The 14,666-nt window shown below is 29.7% G+C and overlaps 2 protein-coding genes across 2 annotated transcripts; both read right to left on the bottom strand.

Moving 5' to 3' along the window:
- Nucleotides 1–247: 247 nt before the first annotated feature.
- Nucleotides 248–6,609, bottom strand: LOC100791265 (tropinone reductase homolog At5g06060). The gene is made up of 5 exons (XM_003537420.5): nucleotides 6,160–6,609; nucleotides 5,844–6,051; nucleotides 1,616–1,832; nucleotides 1,247–1,353; nucleotides 248–592 (listed from the first exon to the last, which is right to left on the bottom strand). Exons 1-5 carry the CDS (start codon nucleotides 6,264–6,266, stop codon nucleotides 398–400), a joined length of 834 nt encoding a protein of 277 aa, XP_003537468.1. The 5' UTR covers nucleotides 6,267–6,609; the 3' UTR covers nucleotides 248–397.
- A 2,555-nt stretch (nucleotides 6,610–9,164) lies between these two features.
- Nucleotides 9,165–12,673, bottom strand: LOC100527615 (tropinone reductase homolog At5g06060). The gene is made up of 5 exons (XM_003538375.4): nucleotides 12,473–12,673; nucleotides 12,188–12,395; nucleotides 10,805–11,021; nucleotides 10,596–10,702; nucleotides 9,165–9,535 (listed from the first exon to the last, which is right to left on the bottom strand). The coding sequence occupies exons 1-5, from the start codon at nucleotides 12,556–12,558 to the stop codon at nucleotides 9,341–9,343; spliced, it is 813 nt and encodes a 270-aa protein (XP_003538423.1). The 5' UTR covers nucleotides 12,559–12,673; the 3' UTR covers nucleotides 9,165–9,340.
- Nucleotides 12,674–14,666: the final 1,993 nt, after the last annotated feature.

Below are 14,666 nucleotides of genomic sequence, written 5' to 3'. Positions count from 1 at the left end.
ATCATATGAATACGATACATTATACTTCTTTTCATAATTGTGATATCTATGCATTTGCATGCCTTTTATTAAAAAAAAAAAACATTTGCATGCCTATACAAAAACTATAAAAATTCATTGCATGCATTGTCACCAAAATACAAATGGAATTCTCTAATCCATGCTTTTTATACTTCATTACTAGAGCGGTATTGGGGATCATATCCAATCATGCAAATTATAAATATAATAAAAGGGTCACATATTATGAAAGAAAAAGATATTAAAGCTATTATTATACAATTTTTTCATGAGTTTAATAAGATCACTCATTCTCATAGACAAAGTACTCTAGAAGGAAGAAAAATTGAAATCCAATGAGAATCATTTGTTCCATAGAAAAGCAGCTAAAGTAATTTCAGGTAATTCTCATGCTGGGTTGAAATCCATTCACAGTTACTCCTCCATCAGCACAAATAACTTGTCCGGTGATGTAAGATGCAGCAGGCAAGCAAAGGAAAGCCACCAACGATGACACTTCTTCAGGTTCTGCAATGCGCTTAAGCGGGGTCCGAGACATAACATCTTCCACAAACGTTTGATTTTGGAGCAACTATAAAAAAAAGAAAGAAAGTTAGATCGAGCACATAGACTTCCAGTTCTATTCTGTTTTCAACATACACTAATGACTAAACGTCTAAACATATATCGAACTAGTCCTGATCTCTGCCAAATTCTACCTCCTATTCAAACTTCAATTGCCAAAACATTAAATAGAAAGATGTTCTTGATAATGCACAAGTTCATCATCCCAATATAATAGACATTGACTTCCAAATAGAAAAACTACAGAGTTCTGCTAGGTTTGGTTGGCTCTGTAATATTGACTTCAAAATCTACCGTATGGCATTCCTAGTAGTGCTTAATTTAAAGGTGAAAATTGTAAAGAATTTCAAAAGTAAAATGCAATGCCAAAGTGCTAACTTTATGCTAACACAACAGGAAATACTTGATAGTCAAAATATTCAAGCTAAAATTGAATTTTGGTTCCTTATTTATATTTTTTTTTCTAATTTACTCTTTTAAGTTTTAAAAATTTCATTTTAATATGTTAATGCATCTCTATTTAATAATCCATCAATACACATGCAGACCTATCAGGATTTGAATGGTTAGCTAATGTCTTGTATACTAAGTAACATATTTTTAGGCTTTCGTAGAAATGAAAACAGGTAAGAGAAGTAAAAATAGGGAACAAGAAAATTACATGTTCTATAAGTGGGGTTCTGGTTGTCCATGGTACAACACAGTTGCTCCTTATGTTGTCTTTTGCCCATTCACAAGCAAGGTTTTTTGTAAGCTGATTAATTGCAGCTGAAAATTCAATGGACAAGAAATATAATAGTCTTTCTTTGTAATTGTGATAACATTTTAGTAATTAATCAACTTATTATCCTCGTCATTTTTTCTTGAAATCTGACAGTTCTAGTGAGTAGTTAATCTTAATCATTAGATTTCAAAGAAATTAATAATTATAATAAAAAATAACTCTTTTAAAGTTATTCTTAGAATAAGTTAATCCCTCCTCATTTTTCATATGTATATGAAAGAAAAAGGTGGCAAGTATGGTACTAACCTTTGCTTGCTGCATAGACAGATCCAGTACCCATGCTGGTCACACCAGCAACAGATGAAAGGAACACAATGCTTCCCTTTCCAGATGCTTTGAGAAGAGGATATGCAAGTTGGCACAGATGGAATGCCGAGTTTAAATTAACTGTCATCATCTCTGAATATTCTTCAGCACTGTACTCAATGGTTGGCTTTCTGTAGTTTACTCCAACGTTGTTTACCTAAAACAAAGTCATGCACATGTATGATTATTCACAACTATATGAAATGGAAGCTTATGATCTCAAATTACAGAACCTATTATGTGGTCGTGATCCAGTCCCTACTAATCGTTGCACTACACATAAAGTGTTATTAATTCTTTTTTGTAAATTATAAAATTTAAATATATACTATGTAAATGTTAGTTGGAATTATGGGTTGGTGGTTGTCTAAGATGATCAAATAATTTATCCTCAAATTGGAAGTATTTGCACAGTGGGAGGACGGATATGAATATAAAACAACCAAAGTTTACGTTTTAGGCTCATCAATAAAAATATATTTATTATTAATGTTTATAAAAAAAAAAGTCTCATAAAAAAGTCACATGTTTTAGCAAAAAAATTTAACATATTTAAAGTAAATTTTCTTTTAGGTCTATCGTTCTTGTGTCCAGGTCTATTCAATGAAACAAATCTGGCCATGTAAACAATGTACTTGTTATAGTTGTTTAATTATTAACTAGCTTCCGCGAATAAATTCAATAAGCAATCTAAATTAACCGAGAAACAGTTTTTTTTTTTACACAAGAGAAACAGTTTTTTTTTTTTTTTTTTACACAAGAGAAACAGTTGTTGTTGACTTCAACTCTGAACATATATATTGATCAACGAAACCACGAAAGCCCAATATTTCTATTCAATTCCTTATTTCTAATAAATTCCTTAAAATCAGGTTCATAAAAAATGGTTAAATTAATTAAGAAAATAGATGTAGTAACGGTATTAACATTGAAGTTGTTATGAGAGGCCAAGTCTTGCCGTTGTAGTTGGTGTTTTTTTAAGTTGGCAAAATAATATATATTTAAATAGCTGGTACCCGTAGTACCTAAAATTCAGATTACATGAAAATAGGATATGGTTACCAAGCATTAACTTCCAATGATAAGTAAATACTAGGTAATCAAATCAGAGAGCATATCAGTTTTGAAATCAGTTACGTCAATCCCACCAAATATCACATTAAATACAATATATCCTCCAACATATAAAACTAACTCCCACAAATAAATGATTCACTGATTCCCTTCCCTCATAACACAAACAACATGATCAGAATTTTTCCCCAAAATGTTACGTTGCAAAAGATTATCCTTTGTTGGCAAGCGATTTCTTAAGTTTGCTAAACTATTTCCATTAACCCATAACCCATACATCTTTCCAAAACCTACACTTGTCTCCTCTTCCAATCTTCCACAGAATATTCTCATCAAACCATGGATTGTCCACCTCACTCCCACAAAGTTTCTTCAAATCCTTCCACCAAAGAGATTTCCAAGATAAAGCACTATTTCCCATTAGACCATGCCAACCCCCATACTTAGAAGTAAGAACTTGACCCCACAAACTATCCTTTTGATGAAATAAGTTCCATTTTCACTTGGTCAAGAGAACATCATTGAATAAATTCAATTTTTTCACTCCAAGCCCACCCTCCTCCTTACTTTTACAAATATTTTTCCATCTCACCATGCTATTTTTTTTATTCTCATCATCACCACTATTTTCCTCCACACTTCCTTTGGCATTTTGAAAAAAGAAAGATAAAATAAAGGAAGAGATGAAAAAACGGAGTTGATTAAGCAAATCCTTCCTCCAAAGGAGACATTTTTGTGTTTTCAAAGTGACAATTTCTTTGTGAATTTTTGAATGATGGGTTGCCATGTTTCCACCCTCCTATGATTAGCACCGATTAGTAAACCAAGATAAATGAAAGGCAAAGTGAGAACTTTACAATTCAACACATTAGCACACCTCTCAATGGCTCTCCACCCCAATAACTCCAAAGCAACTCTTAAAAAAATAACCTTCAATCCAGATGCTAATTCAAATAATCTCAAAATAGTCTTTATTTTAAAGACATTCTTCTCATTCACCTCCCAAAAAAAATAGTATCATCATCATATTGTAACATACCAATAATACAGTCTTTTTCTCCCACTTTATATCCCCCCAACTAAATTTTTATTCTTTGTCTCCTTCATAAGTCCACTCAAACTCATCTTCATGACAAGGAAAAGGAAAGGAGCCAAGGGATCTCCTTGTTGTAGTTCCTTATGACATTTGAATTCTTGTGTTGGACTCTCATTTACTAAAACCAACGGTCAATAAGATTGAAAGCATCCTTTAATCCATATTATCTAATTTTCGTGAAATCCTAATCTAACATATAGATAAGGAATTCCCAAGAAACGGAGTCATATGTTTTCTCAAAGTTTACTTTAAAAACAAATATTTTCTTTTTCTTCTCCTAGCATCATCCACCACTTCATTAGCCACTAACACACTATGAAACAATTATCTTCTTCCAATAAAAGCACTTTGGTTTTGATCTATGACATTATCAAACACCTTTCTCATCCTATTTGCTAACAACTTTGCCAAGATTTTATAAAGACAACCAATCAAAGAAATAGACCTATATTGTTCCGAGTTTTGAGGATTCTTACCTTTGGCTATCAAAGCAGTAAAAGAAGAGTTTGTACCACTCGGAAGTACTCCATGTCTATGAAACTCCTTCAAGAATATCATAATATTAAGTTTCATCATCTCCCAAAACTCCTTCACAAACAAGAAGTTAAATCCATCCGGTCTGGAGCTCTTTTGAACTCTCATAATCTCGAATTGCTTGCCTAACCTCATCTTCCTCAAACTCCTCCAAGAGCATGCCATTGTCTTCATTCAAGATTCTTTTGAAATTAACCCCGTCAAGTTTAGGTCTCTTATATTTGTCTTCCATGAATCTATTTTCAAAAAAATTCTTCACTTCCTCCTTCACCTTTATGGGCTCCTCTAGCCACATACCATCCATATACATACCCTTCAAAGAGTTTTTTCTTCTCCTCCAATTAATTATCGAGTGAAAGAACTTTGAGTTACAATTTCCCTTCTTAATCCACTTCACCCTTGATTTTTGTAGAAGCAAGGATTCATTGAATGTTGCTACTATCCAAGAGTCCTCTTGGAGTTGGAGCTTCAATTTGAATTGTGCTTCATTTAAATCCCCTTGTTCCTCCAAAACATCCAAATCATTAAAATCTTTAACAATTTGTTGTTGTTTAATATGCATCAATCCAAATCGCTCCACATTTCCATTTCTTCAATGCCTATGTCTCCCACCTAACAACATCTTGCTTCTTCCAAGCTTCCTTCACCACCTCAAAGAATCTTCTATCTTGAAACCAACCATTTAGAATCCTAAAAGGTTTAGAACCCCAACCATAAACTTTGTTTTTGACCACAATGGGGCAATGGTCTGAAACATCTCTTTGTAGAATAAATTGAGATCTCATGAGCATGAGTCCAAACCTATTATCAATATATTCATAGTTTCAATCACAAGTTAACTTTGAAAAAAATCATAATGTGTTACTTAAATAGCAAACATAAGACATGTTGCTGCTTAGATAGATTTACTTTTATTTGGAATTCCAAAGCGTACTTCCCTGTATGTTTGGATTTGATGAGGAAAAAAAAAGAATAATAATATTTTTTCTTTTATTTTGTTAAAGAAAAGGTGAAAAAAAAGGAAAAAAATTAACTTTTACAATTTTTTTCTTTGTAAATACATTTTCTTTCCACTCCAATCAAACACATATAGGATAATTATGAATATTATAGTTCCCTCTCACCCCTCGCTTGTTAGCATTTCTCAAACTAAGAAAATATAAAGTTAGTTGAATGGTTAAGAAAAAAGAAAAAGAAAAAAAGATGGCGGATTGAATTGGATTGAATTCCTCCTACTAACAATTATTAATTAACTAATTAACGATTAATATTTGTCCATAAAAAAAAAGCATTACTCAAACTAGCTATTTACAATGATATGGCAATAAATAATCTTGTAAAAAAATTTAACAAAGAAAATGAATTAAAAATGAAACTCTAGATCTAATACTACTCGTTCATAGATTTAAAAATACAATGTAACGCATAGCCTTAGCAATAGCCTTATGAGTAGAACATACTTACATAGATGTTAAGTTTTCCATTGAAGGTGGATGCTGCTTCCTGAATAAGCTTCTCTCTCTGCGGTGGTGAGGACACGTCACACACCGACCCTGTTACCTCGAAGCCTTGACTTTGCCATTCTTGTAAGCACTTATTGAGCTCTGTTTGGTTCCTGGAACAAGTGTGCACTGCAGCGCCAAACGCAGCCAAGTCATTTACTATGGCGTGCCTAAAACAAAACACAGTTTGGAATTAATGAAAGAAGAATCAGAAAAAAGAAGAAAAAATTAATAATGACATAAAATGGATTGAAAGAAGGAGAATGATGAAAAGTAACCCGATTCCACGGGTGCCGCCAGTGACAAGAGCCGTCATTCCATTGAGAGACCATCTTGCTCCTCTGTTAATGCTACTGCTACTGCTTTGTTGTGACTCTGCTACCATCTTGAACGAATTTTTTCACAGCTCAGAAAGCCACACACACACACACACACACATATATATATATATATATATATATATATATATGCACATACATTACATGCTTGGCTCTCTGACACGCAACGCACCTTCCAACTTAACTCTTGTTTATTAATTAATAAAGCTATATATTATATCAAAGTTTAGCTACCTATACACGTTGAGTTTACCAGAAAAGATCTAAATTTGATTCTAACCAAATGAATCTTTGGAAAGTGACAAGAAATTTTAAGTATGACTAAGATCAGAATAAAGAATTAGTTTCAGTACAAAAGATCAAAGTTTGTAAAAGTTTGTAGAGATATTTCAATGTTCCACCAAAGAATCAAATGTGTTAATTACATAGTTAAGAAAAACAATATATTAGTTGTTTGTTAACAAATGGACTTGAAGGTGCGTGGGCTAGCTTATTAAATTTTTTTCCTAAAAAGATTAGGTAAAAAGTAAGTGCAGTACTTTGGCTTATATTTCATTTCAGCATAAAAGTGATATTGCATTTAAGAAATACTATTTTCACTCAAAAATAATTAATGAAGGTATATGTACGTCTCTCTCATTTTTTTTTGTTATATATTATTGTTAATATTGGAAACAAAATAATTTGAGGAGGAGTGAGATAGAATCGTGCAGTTAAAAACTATTAGTAGGATGAGTGAAAAAAGATACTAGTTAATAACAAATCAAAACTATTTTTTTATATTTTTCTTGTTTTTTCTGGTAGGTCATCCCCCAACCTGCCTATAAATGAATTAGACTGCATTTTTTTAGTTCATATATTCAGAGCGAGTCATCCTACCCTAACTAGAATGTTTTACCATCCCTAACTAAAGCAAATATTTATAATAGCAAGTGCCAAAGTTTCTTAATTATTTTTAAAAGTTACATATATTAGAGGTGTTGGCGATATAATTTTTTTATCCGTAAGAATTAAATACGATATCTAAAGATTTATAACACTCACATATTTTATTTAATCAATTGAGTTAAATCTTCTTGATTATCTGATTTGTTGCACTAATCTAGTTTCACTCAAAATTAATTTTCACAAATTTAAATTTTTGAATAATTTAGACAAAATATATATTGAAAATGAGTTCAAATTATGTTTTAGGTTGTCTTAACTTGAACCAACGTCTAATATATTTTTAAAAAGTGTATTTTTTAAAATAATTATATATTATATATTAACAATAAAACTTCTTCACTTAATAAATAATATTTTGTACAATACAAAATTATATTCAATTAATATTATTTATCTTAAATATATATTATAAAATTTATTTTAATTACAATTTATAATATTTCTTTAATTTTATTCAATGTAGAAAAAATGCGCCAAATTAGCTGTATCGTTAAATTTGTAAGACCATTTTATCATTAAATTGTAATGTTTGAATACCAATTTGACAATAAATTGTATTTTTCAATGACCAATTTGATATTAAGGTGCAAAATTTAGGGACCAATGTGTCATTAAATTGTCTTCAAAATTAATTTGTCATACTTTTTATACAATTAAGAATTAAATTTCATAACCAATGATATGCATCTCACATTTTTAGATGAATTTGACTATTTACCTTTTTTTAATTTAAATTATTATGCTAATAGATTTCATCACTTAACTTTATTTTTAAAATTATAAAATAAATAGGAATACCTTTTTAAGAAATCTTATCTCAATATTATATTTGATCAAAATTTAATTATTATATGATTAGTTTTTATCTCCTACTTTTTTAAATTATAAAATTAATAGTAATTTTATCCTTTTTTAAGAAATTTTATCTAAATATTATATTTCATTAAATTTTAGTTATTATATAAAAAGATTTTTTTTTCTTTATTAATATCTAATTGTTAAACTCTATTTTATTTTTTACAATTGAAAGAGTTCTTGTGTTCAAATATCATATAAACAAGTGTAATTAGATTGATTGAATATTATTATAAATTTTAAATTATAAAAGCACATAATAACAATTGTTATAATCACGAGTTGCAACATGGTAAAATCAATCAAGGCTAAAGACATCGCGTTACACGAAAAAAAGATTTTTAATTTTTCATATTTTAATTTAATGTTTTAATAACAAAAAAATACTTCGTAATAAAATAAAAGATAAATTTTTTATTGAATACTTATTAATATATATCCAATAAAATTTATTGAAATTAGTAATTATTGATTATTTTTGCGGCATATAAGAAAGACCTTACATGTGCTTTTTTTGAGTAAGATGTTATGTGTTTTAATAGACTATTAACATAACCTATTGAAACATCCAATTATAAATATTTTGTATAAAAAATAATGATATACAGTTGTTAGATGTATTTATTCGGAAAAAGAATTATTGAATATATTTTATTTTTTGTTATGGGTCCCCATCCCTTCTCAGTCTGATTCGCCCGTGGACGGAAGTCATGTTTGTTTTTTGGGGGGGGTGAATAAACAATCAAATACTGCAACCCATAAATAAATACTGTAACATGTAGCACGCTACCCTTAATTAAATAATGCACGTGAAAAAACCTCAAGGCTTGAATTATGAATCAGATTATTTTAGCAGTTTAACTGAATATTTTTTTATTGCACAATTTAGAACCAAACTGGCCATATATTCACGGGCTTAATTCAGACAACTCCCTTTCAAAAAACGAGTTTGACTTTCTCACTCTTACTCGACTTTTTGGCACAATAAAGAGTTTAATATGCATGCACAATGCATTGCCAAGTGTAAAAGTTTTTATATGGTTAACTAATGAGAAATCATTTTGTATAAATTTTAAGATAATTTACAATAGCCATGTATTATTATTATTATTATTATAAAAGGAAAAAAGAAACATCAACGCTATTAAATAGGATGTTCCATTTATTATATAAGTTTTTCATATGGAATTAAATGAGGCCATTCATTTTCATATGCAACTAGAAGGCAGATAAAACGAAATTGCGCATCACTTGTCACAAACATGTTGAAATCAAATGAGAATCGCTTGTTCCACAAAGAGAAAGCAGTGAAGTAATTTCAGGTAATTCTCATGCTGGGTTGAAATCCATTCACAGTTAATCCTCCATCAACACAAATAACCTGTCCAGTGATGAATGAAGCAGCAGGCAAGCAAAGAAAATTCACCAACGATGACACTTCTTCTGGTTCTGCTATACGTTTAATTGGAGTCCGAGACATAATATCATCCACAAACTTTTGGTCTTTGAACAACTACCCAAAAAGAAGAAAAAATTTGGACCAAACACATTGGCATAATGTTAATAAGAGAAATACTAACAACACATTCTTTAAGGATAACACGCTCTTTTGAACACACTCTTGGTATTCTACCTCTCTTTTAGAAGAATAAAAAAGTAATAGTACTCTTTAACTGCTCTTCTAGTTTTATTCTATTTTCAAAATACACCAAACATATAATTGAACCAGTTCAAAATATCTGCCAAACTCTACCTCGAGTTCAAACTTCAATTGCCAAAACATTGAGAAAAAAGAAACATTTTCTTGATAATGCACAAGTCCATCCTCTCAATATAAAAACTTCGTACCCCATTGCCCAGAGGCTCTTCGCTATGCGAAGGTATGGGGGAGGGATGTTGTACGCAGCCTTACCCTTGCATATGCAAAGAGACTGTTTCCGGATTCGAACCCATGACCAACAAGTCACCAAGGCACAACTTTACCGCTGCACCAGTCTCAATATAATAGGCATATAATTTCCAAGCAGAAAAACTAAACAATTCTGCTAGGTTAGGTTGGGTCTGTAATATTGACATCAAAACCTACCTTATGGCATGCCTAGCAGTACTTAATTTAATGGTAAGTCAATAATTTCTAGAAACAACAAAATTAAACAAAAACAAATAAGTAAGTGTTATCTTTATGTTAGACACAACAAGAGATACTTGATAGCCAAAATAATTCAACAATCCACTAGCTGACCTTATAGATTCTAAAAGCTTCAATATGTTGGATTAGACAGTGGTTTACTATTATGCAGACTTATGTAAATTTGGTTCTGATATTGGGAGTTCATAGTATATGACATGCAATTATTTTTTGGTGAAATTTATCATGAATGCCAGTTACAATCTTTTTTTTTGTTAACAATGAAAGTGGTACAATTAGTTCAGTTCTTCTTAACAAACATTTTCCCAATCTTGCAGGACTTGGATGGTTCGCTAATGTATTGTCTACCAAGTAATATTGTTTTAAGGCTTTGGTAGAAAGGAAAAGAGCCAAGAAAAATAAAAGTAGGGAACAAGTAAATTACATGTTCTACAACCGGGGTTCTGGTTGCCCATGGTACAACACAGTTGCTCCGTATGTTGTCTTTGGCCCAGTCACAAGCCAGGTTTTTTGTAAGCTGATTAATTGCAGCTGAAAATTCAGTGGACAAAAATTAAAATTATGTTAGTTTGTGATAAAACTTTATTGATCACATGAACACGAAAGAAAAGACGGGATGACTATGGTACTAACCTTTACTTGCTGCAAAGACAGCTCCAGTACCTAAACTCACTACACCAGCAACAGATGAAATGAACACAATGCTTCCCTTTTCAGATGCTTTCAGAAGAGGATATGCAAGCTGGCACAGATGGAATGAGGAGTCTAAATTAACTGTCATAATCTGTGAATATTCTTCAGCAGTGTACTCAATGGTTGGCTTTCTAATGTTTATTCCAACATTGTTCACCTAAAACAAAAACAAAGTCAGTGATGGAAGCTTCTGATCTCAAATAGAAAGCATTTGCTCACACTGTTCAGGTCTACTAAATGAAACACATCTAGCTATAAACAACGTACTTGTTACATATATCATCAATGGTTTTGGAGGATGATTAACTAGCTCCCTCAAATAAATTCAATAAGCTATATATATATTTAACCGTGAAAAAGTTTGTTGTTTACTTCGACTCTAAACATTGATCAATGGATAAATTAAGAAAATAGATGTAGTAGTAGTATAACATTCAAGTTGTTTTGGGAGGACAAGTCTTGTATGTTAGTTTGCTTAAACAAATTCACTTTTATCTAGGATAAAACTTCGATAAATTTTCATAACAGTATGTTTGGATAGAAAATTTTAATTGAGAAAAATAATTTATCAAAAAATTTGAATTTTTGTAATCTAGAATTCATTGTTTGGATATTTTTTTGTGAAGAATTTAAAATTTTGAAAAGAAACATAATTGAGAACGTATATAAACACATACATATAATTAGTACATCAATCATATCTTTTTTTTTTCATTCATTTTTTTTCACTTATAATTTTAACTTTTTTTATTCAAATACAAAATTTTAAAAATAAAAGAATTTCAATTGAAGTATTTGAAATTCTTAGAATTTAAAATTTCTCAGAATTTTAAATTTCTCAATCCAAACAGACTCTGCTTTTTAGTACCGCTTTTCAATCAAAACGAGAGTTTCACCTCATTAATCTAGATTGACCTTCAATCGAAATCTTATCATGCAGACTATCAAAGTGAAACTCTAATTCTGACTGGAAAACAAAATAAAGTGCACCTATAATCTTTCTAATGATATGAATAAAGCTTTTAAGAAACGGTGGTGACCGTGATTTCGGCTGCAACATCAAGATTTTTTAATTATCAACAACCGCAACGTGACCCTATTGACCACATTTGTCCGCGATATCAACAAACACGATGAAACTGCAACACGACCGCAACCGATATTTAAAACCGTCATATGAATTACATGATCATGTGCAGAAGTTTTATAAAAAAAAAAAAAAGTGAATTGAAAATGAAACTCTAGATCTAATACTACGAGTACATAAATTTATAAATACAATCTAATGCAATGCATAGCCTTAGCATCATAAGTTGAACTTACGTAGATGTTAAGCTTGCCATTGAAGGTGGATGCAACTTCCTGAATGAGCTTCTCTCTCTGGGGTGGTGAGGACACGTCACAGAGCGACCCAGTTACCTGAAACCCCTGACTCTGCCACTCTTGTAAGCATTTGTTGAGCTCTGTTTGGGTCCTGGAACAGGTGTGCACTGCAGCGCCAAACGCAGCCAAGTCACTCACTATGGAGTGCCTGAAACAGAATTTGAAATGAGTAATAATCAGAAAAGAGAACGTGAGTTGAATTGAGAAGGAGAGAATGATGAAAACCCGATCCCACGAGTGCCGCCGGTGACAAGAGCAGTCATTCCATTGAGAGACCATCTTTCTCCTCTGTTAATGCTGCTTCCTGCCATTTTCCACTCTAAAACGCCTTTCCAACTTCACTAAGTCATCTATAATACTCCCATTATAATAAATTCTCCAATCATTTTAGTTTTTAATATAATATTAATTATTTTTTATTTATATTTCTTAAAATGAGTATTATATAATTAAACATTTAATGACTCTAGAATAGAATAGTGTCTTTTAAGTGCAGGCAAAGGGCATTGGCTGCTTCAACGACAATAAGTAAGCCGCCTAAGCCTCCATTGAAGCAACTTATTTTTTTTTTATATTTTAATTTAAATTATTTGATGGTAAAGTTTAGGTCAAATTAGTATTTTAGTTTTTTAATTTATTTTTTAGATTTAATTTAGTCTTTTAATTTTTTTTAAAATCTTTTAGTTTTTTTTTTAAATTTAATTTGATCATGTAATTTTTTACTTTAATTTGATTTGATTTTTCCGTCTCCTAACAAATGACACTTTATCGAAATTCAAAATTACTACTAAATTGATTTTAAACTACTATAAAATATACATTAAAAAAATGAATCGATTTTATAAATTAAAGGATCAAATTAAATATAGAAAAACTAAATCACCATATTGAATATGTTTTAAAAATTAGAGAATCAAATTAAAAAAAATAAAAGGCCAAATTAAATCTAAATAATAAATTAAAAGATAAAAAATTATTTTAATCTAAATTTTATTATAATATTTGCGGTTTTTATTTTTTAAATAAAACTATACAATTTAAAAATAAATTTAATTTCTATACATTATCAATAAAAAAATAGGAAATAGAACAGTGCCCTCCTCACCCACAACCGGCCAAAAAAGGGAAGGTAGAAAAATCATGATCGGGCTAGCGGACCCAAAGCCATGGAACTTGTGAGTATTCTATAGAAATAGAATAGTCTTACCTTACTGTTTTCTGTTTATTAAAAAAAAGATTGGACAGAGTAAATCTAGTATGTCCTAATCTTTTAATCCCCATTTTTTTTGTTTTACGCTTCCTCAACCAGGTTTGGACAAAATAGCAGAATAAGTAAAGTATTATTAGGTTTGGACAGAATAGCAGAGTAAGTAAAGTATTATTAGCATAGCAAAAATGCATTCCTCGTCATTAATATGTTTGCTAGTGGTAATTGTGGCTTTTCGGCAGAATTGATGAGTGTCTTTTAAGTGCAGAAAAGGGCATTGGCTGCTTCAACGACAATAAGTAAGCCGCCTAAGCCTTCATTGAAGCAACTTATTTTTTTTTTATATTTTAATTTAAATTATTTGATGGTAAAGTTTAGGCCAAATTAGTATTTTAGTTTTTTAATTTATTTTTTAGATTTAATTTAATCTTTTAGTTTTTTTAAAATTTAATTTGATCATGTAATTTTTTACATTAATTTGATTTGATTTTTCAGTCCCTAAGAAATGACACTTTATCGAAATTCAAAATTATTACTAAATTGGTTTTAAACTACTATAAAATATACATTAAAAAATAAATCGATTTTATAAATTAGAGGATCAAATTAAATATAAAAAAATTAAATCACCATATTGAATATGTTTTAAAAATTGGAGAATCAAATTAAAACAAATAAAAGGTCAAATTAAACCTAAATAATAAATTAAAAGATATAAAATTATTTTAACCTAAATTTTATTATAATATTTGCAGTTTTTATTTTTTAAATAAAACTATACAATTTAAAAATAAATTTAATTTCTATACATTATCAATAAAAAATAGGATATTATCGACTAATAGGAAATCTGGATATAAATTTTAAAATAATTATAAAATTAATAAACTTATTACATGTGATGATTTCTCATTTGATCACCGTGCAAAAAGCCAAAAACTCTACATTGCATGCACTATTTTCTCTTTGAAAACGTGCATATATGGTTGCATATTATTAATAAAATTTTATTACTCATTGAAAAAGCTATAAGAAAAATATTTACATTTACTTTGAGAAAAAAAAAAAAAAATATATATATATATATATATATATATATATATATATATATGATATGACGTATATATTTTAATGAAAATGATTGTAATGAAATCATACATTCAATTGAAGATTAACTCTTTCAATTCTTATAAAAAATAATTATTTTTAATT

The sequence above is a fragment of the Glycine max genome, chromosome 11 (genome assembly GCF_000004515.6).
Source record: "Glycine max cultivar Williams 82 chromosome 11, Glycine_max_v4.0, whole genome shotgun sequence".
NCBI classification, from domain to species: domain Eukaryota; kingdom Viridiplantae; phylum Streptophyta; class Magnoliopsida; order Fabales; family Fabaceae; genus Glycine; species Glycine max.
Note: the sequence above shows the minus strand (reverse complement) of the source record. Positions and strands in the feature narration are given on the sequence as shown.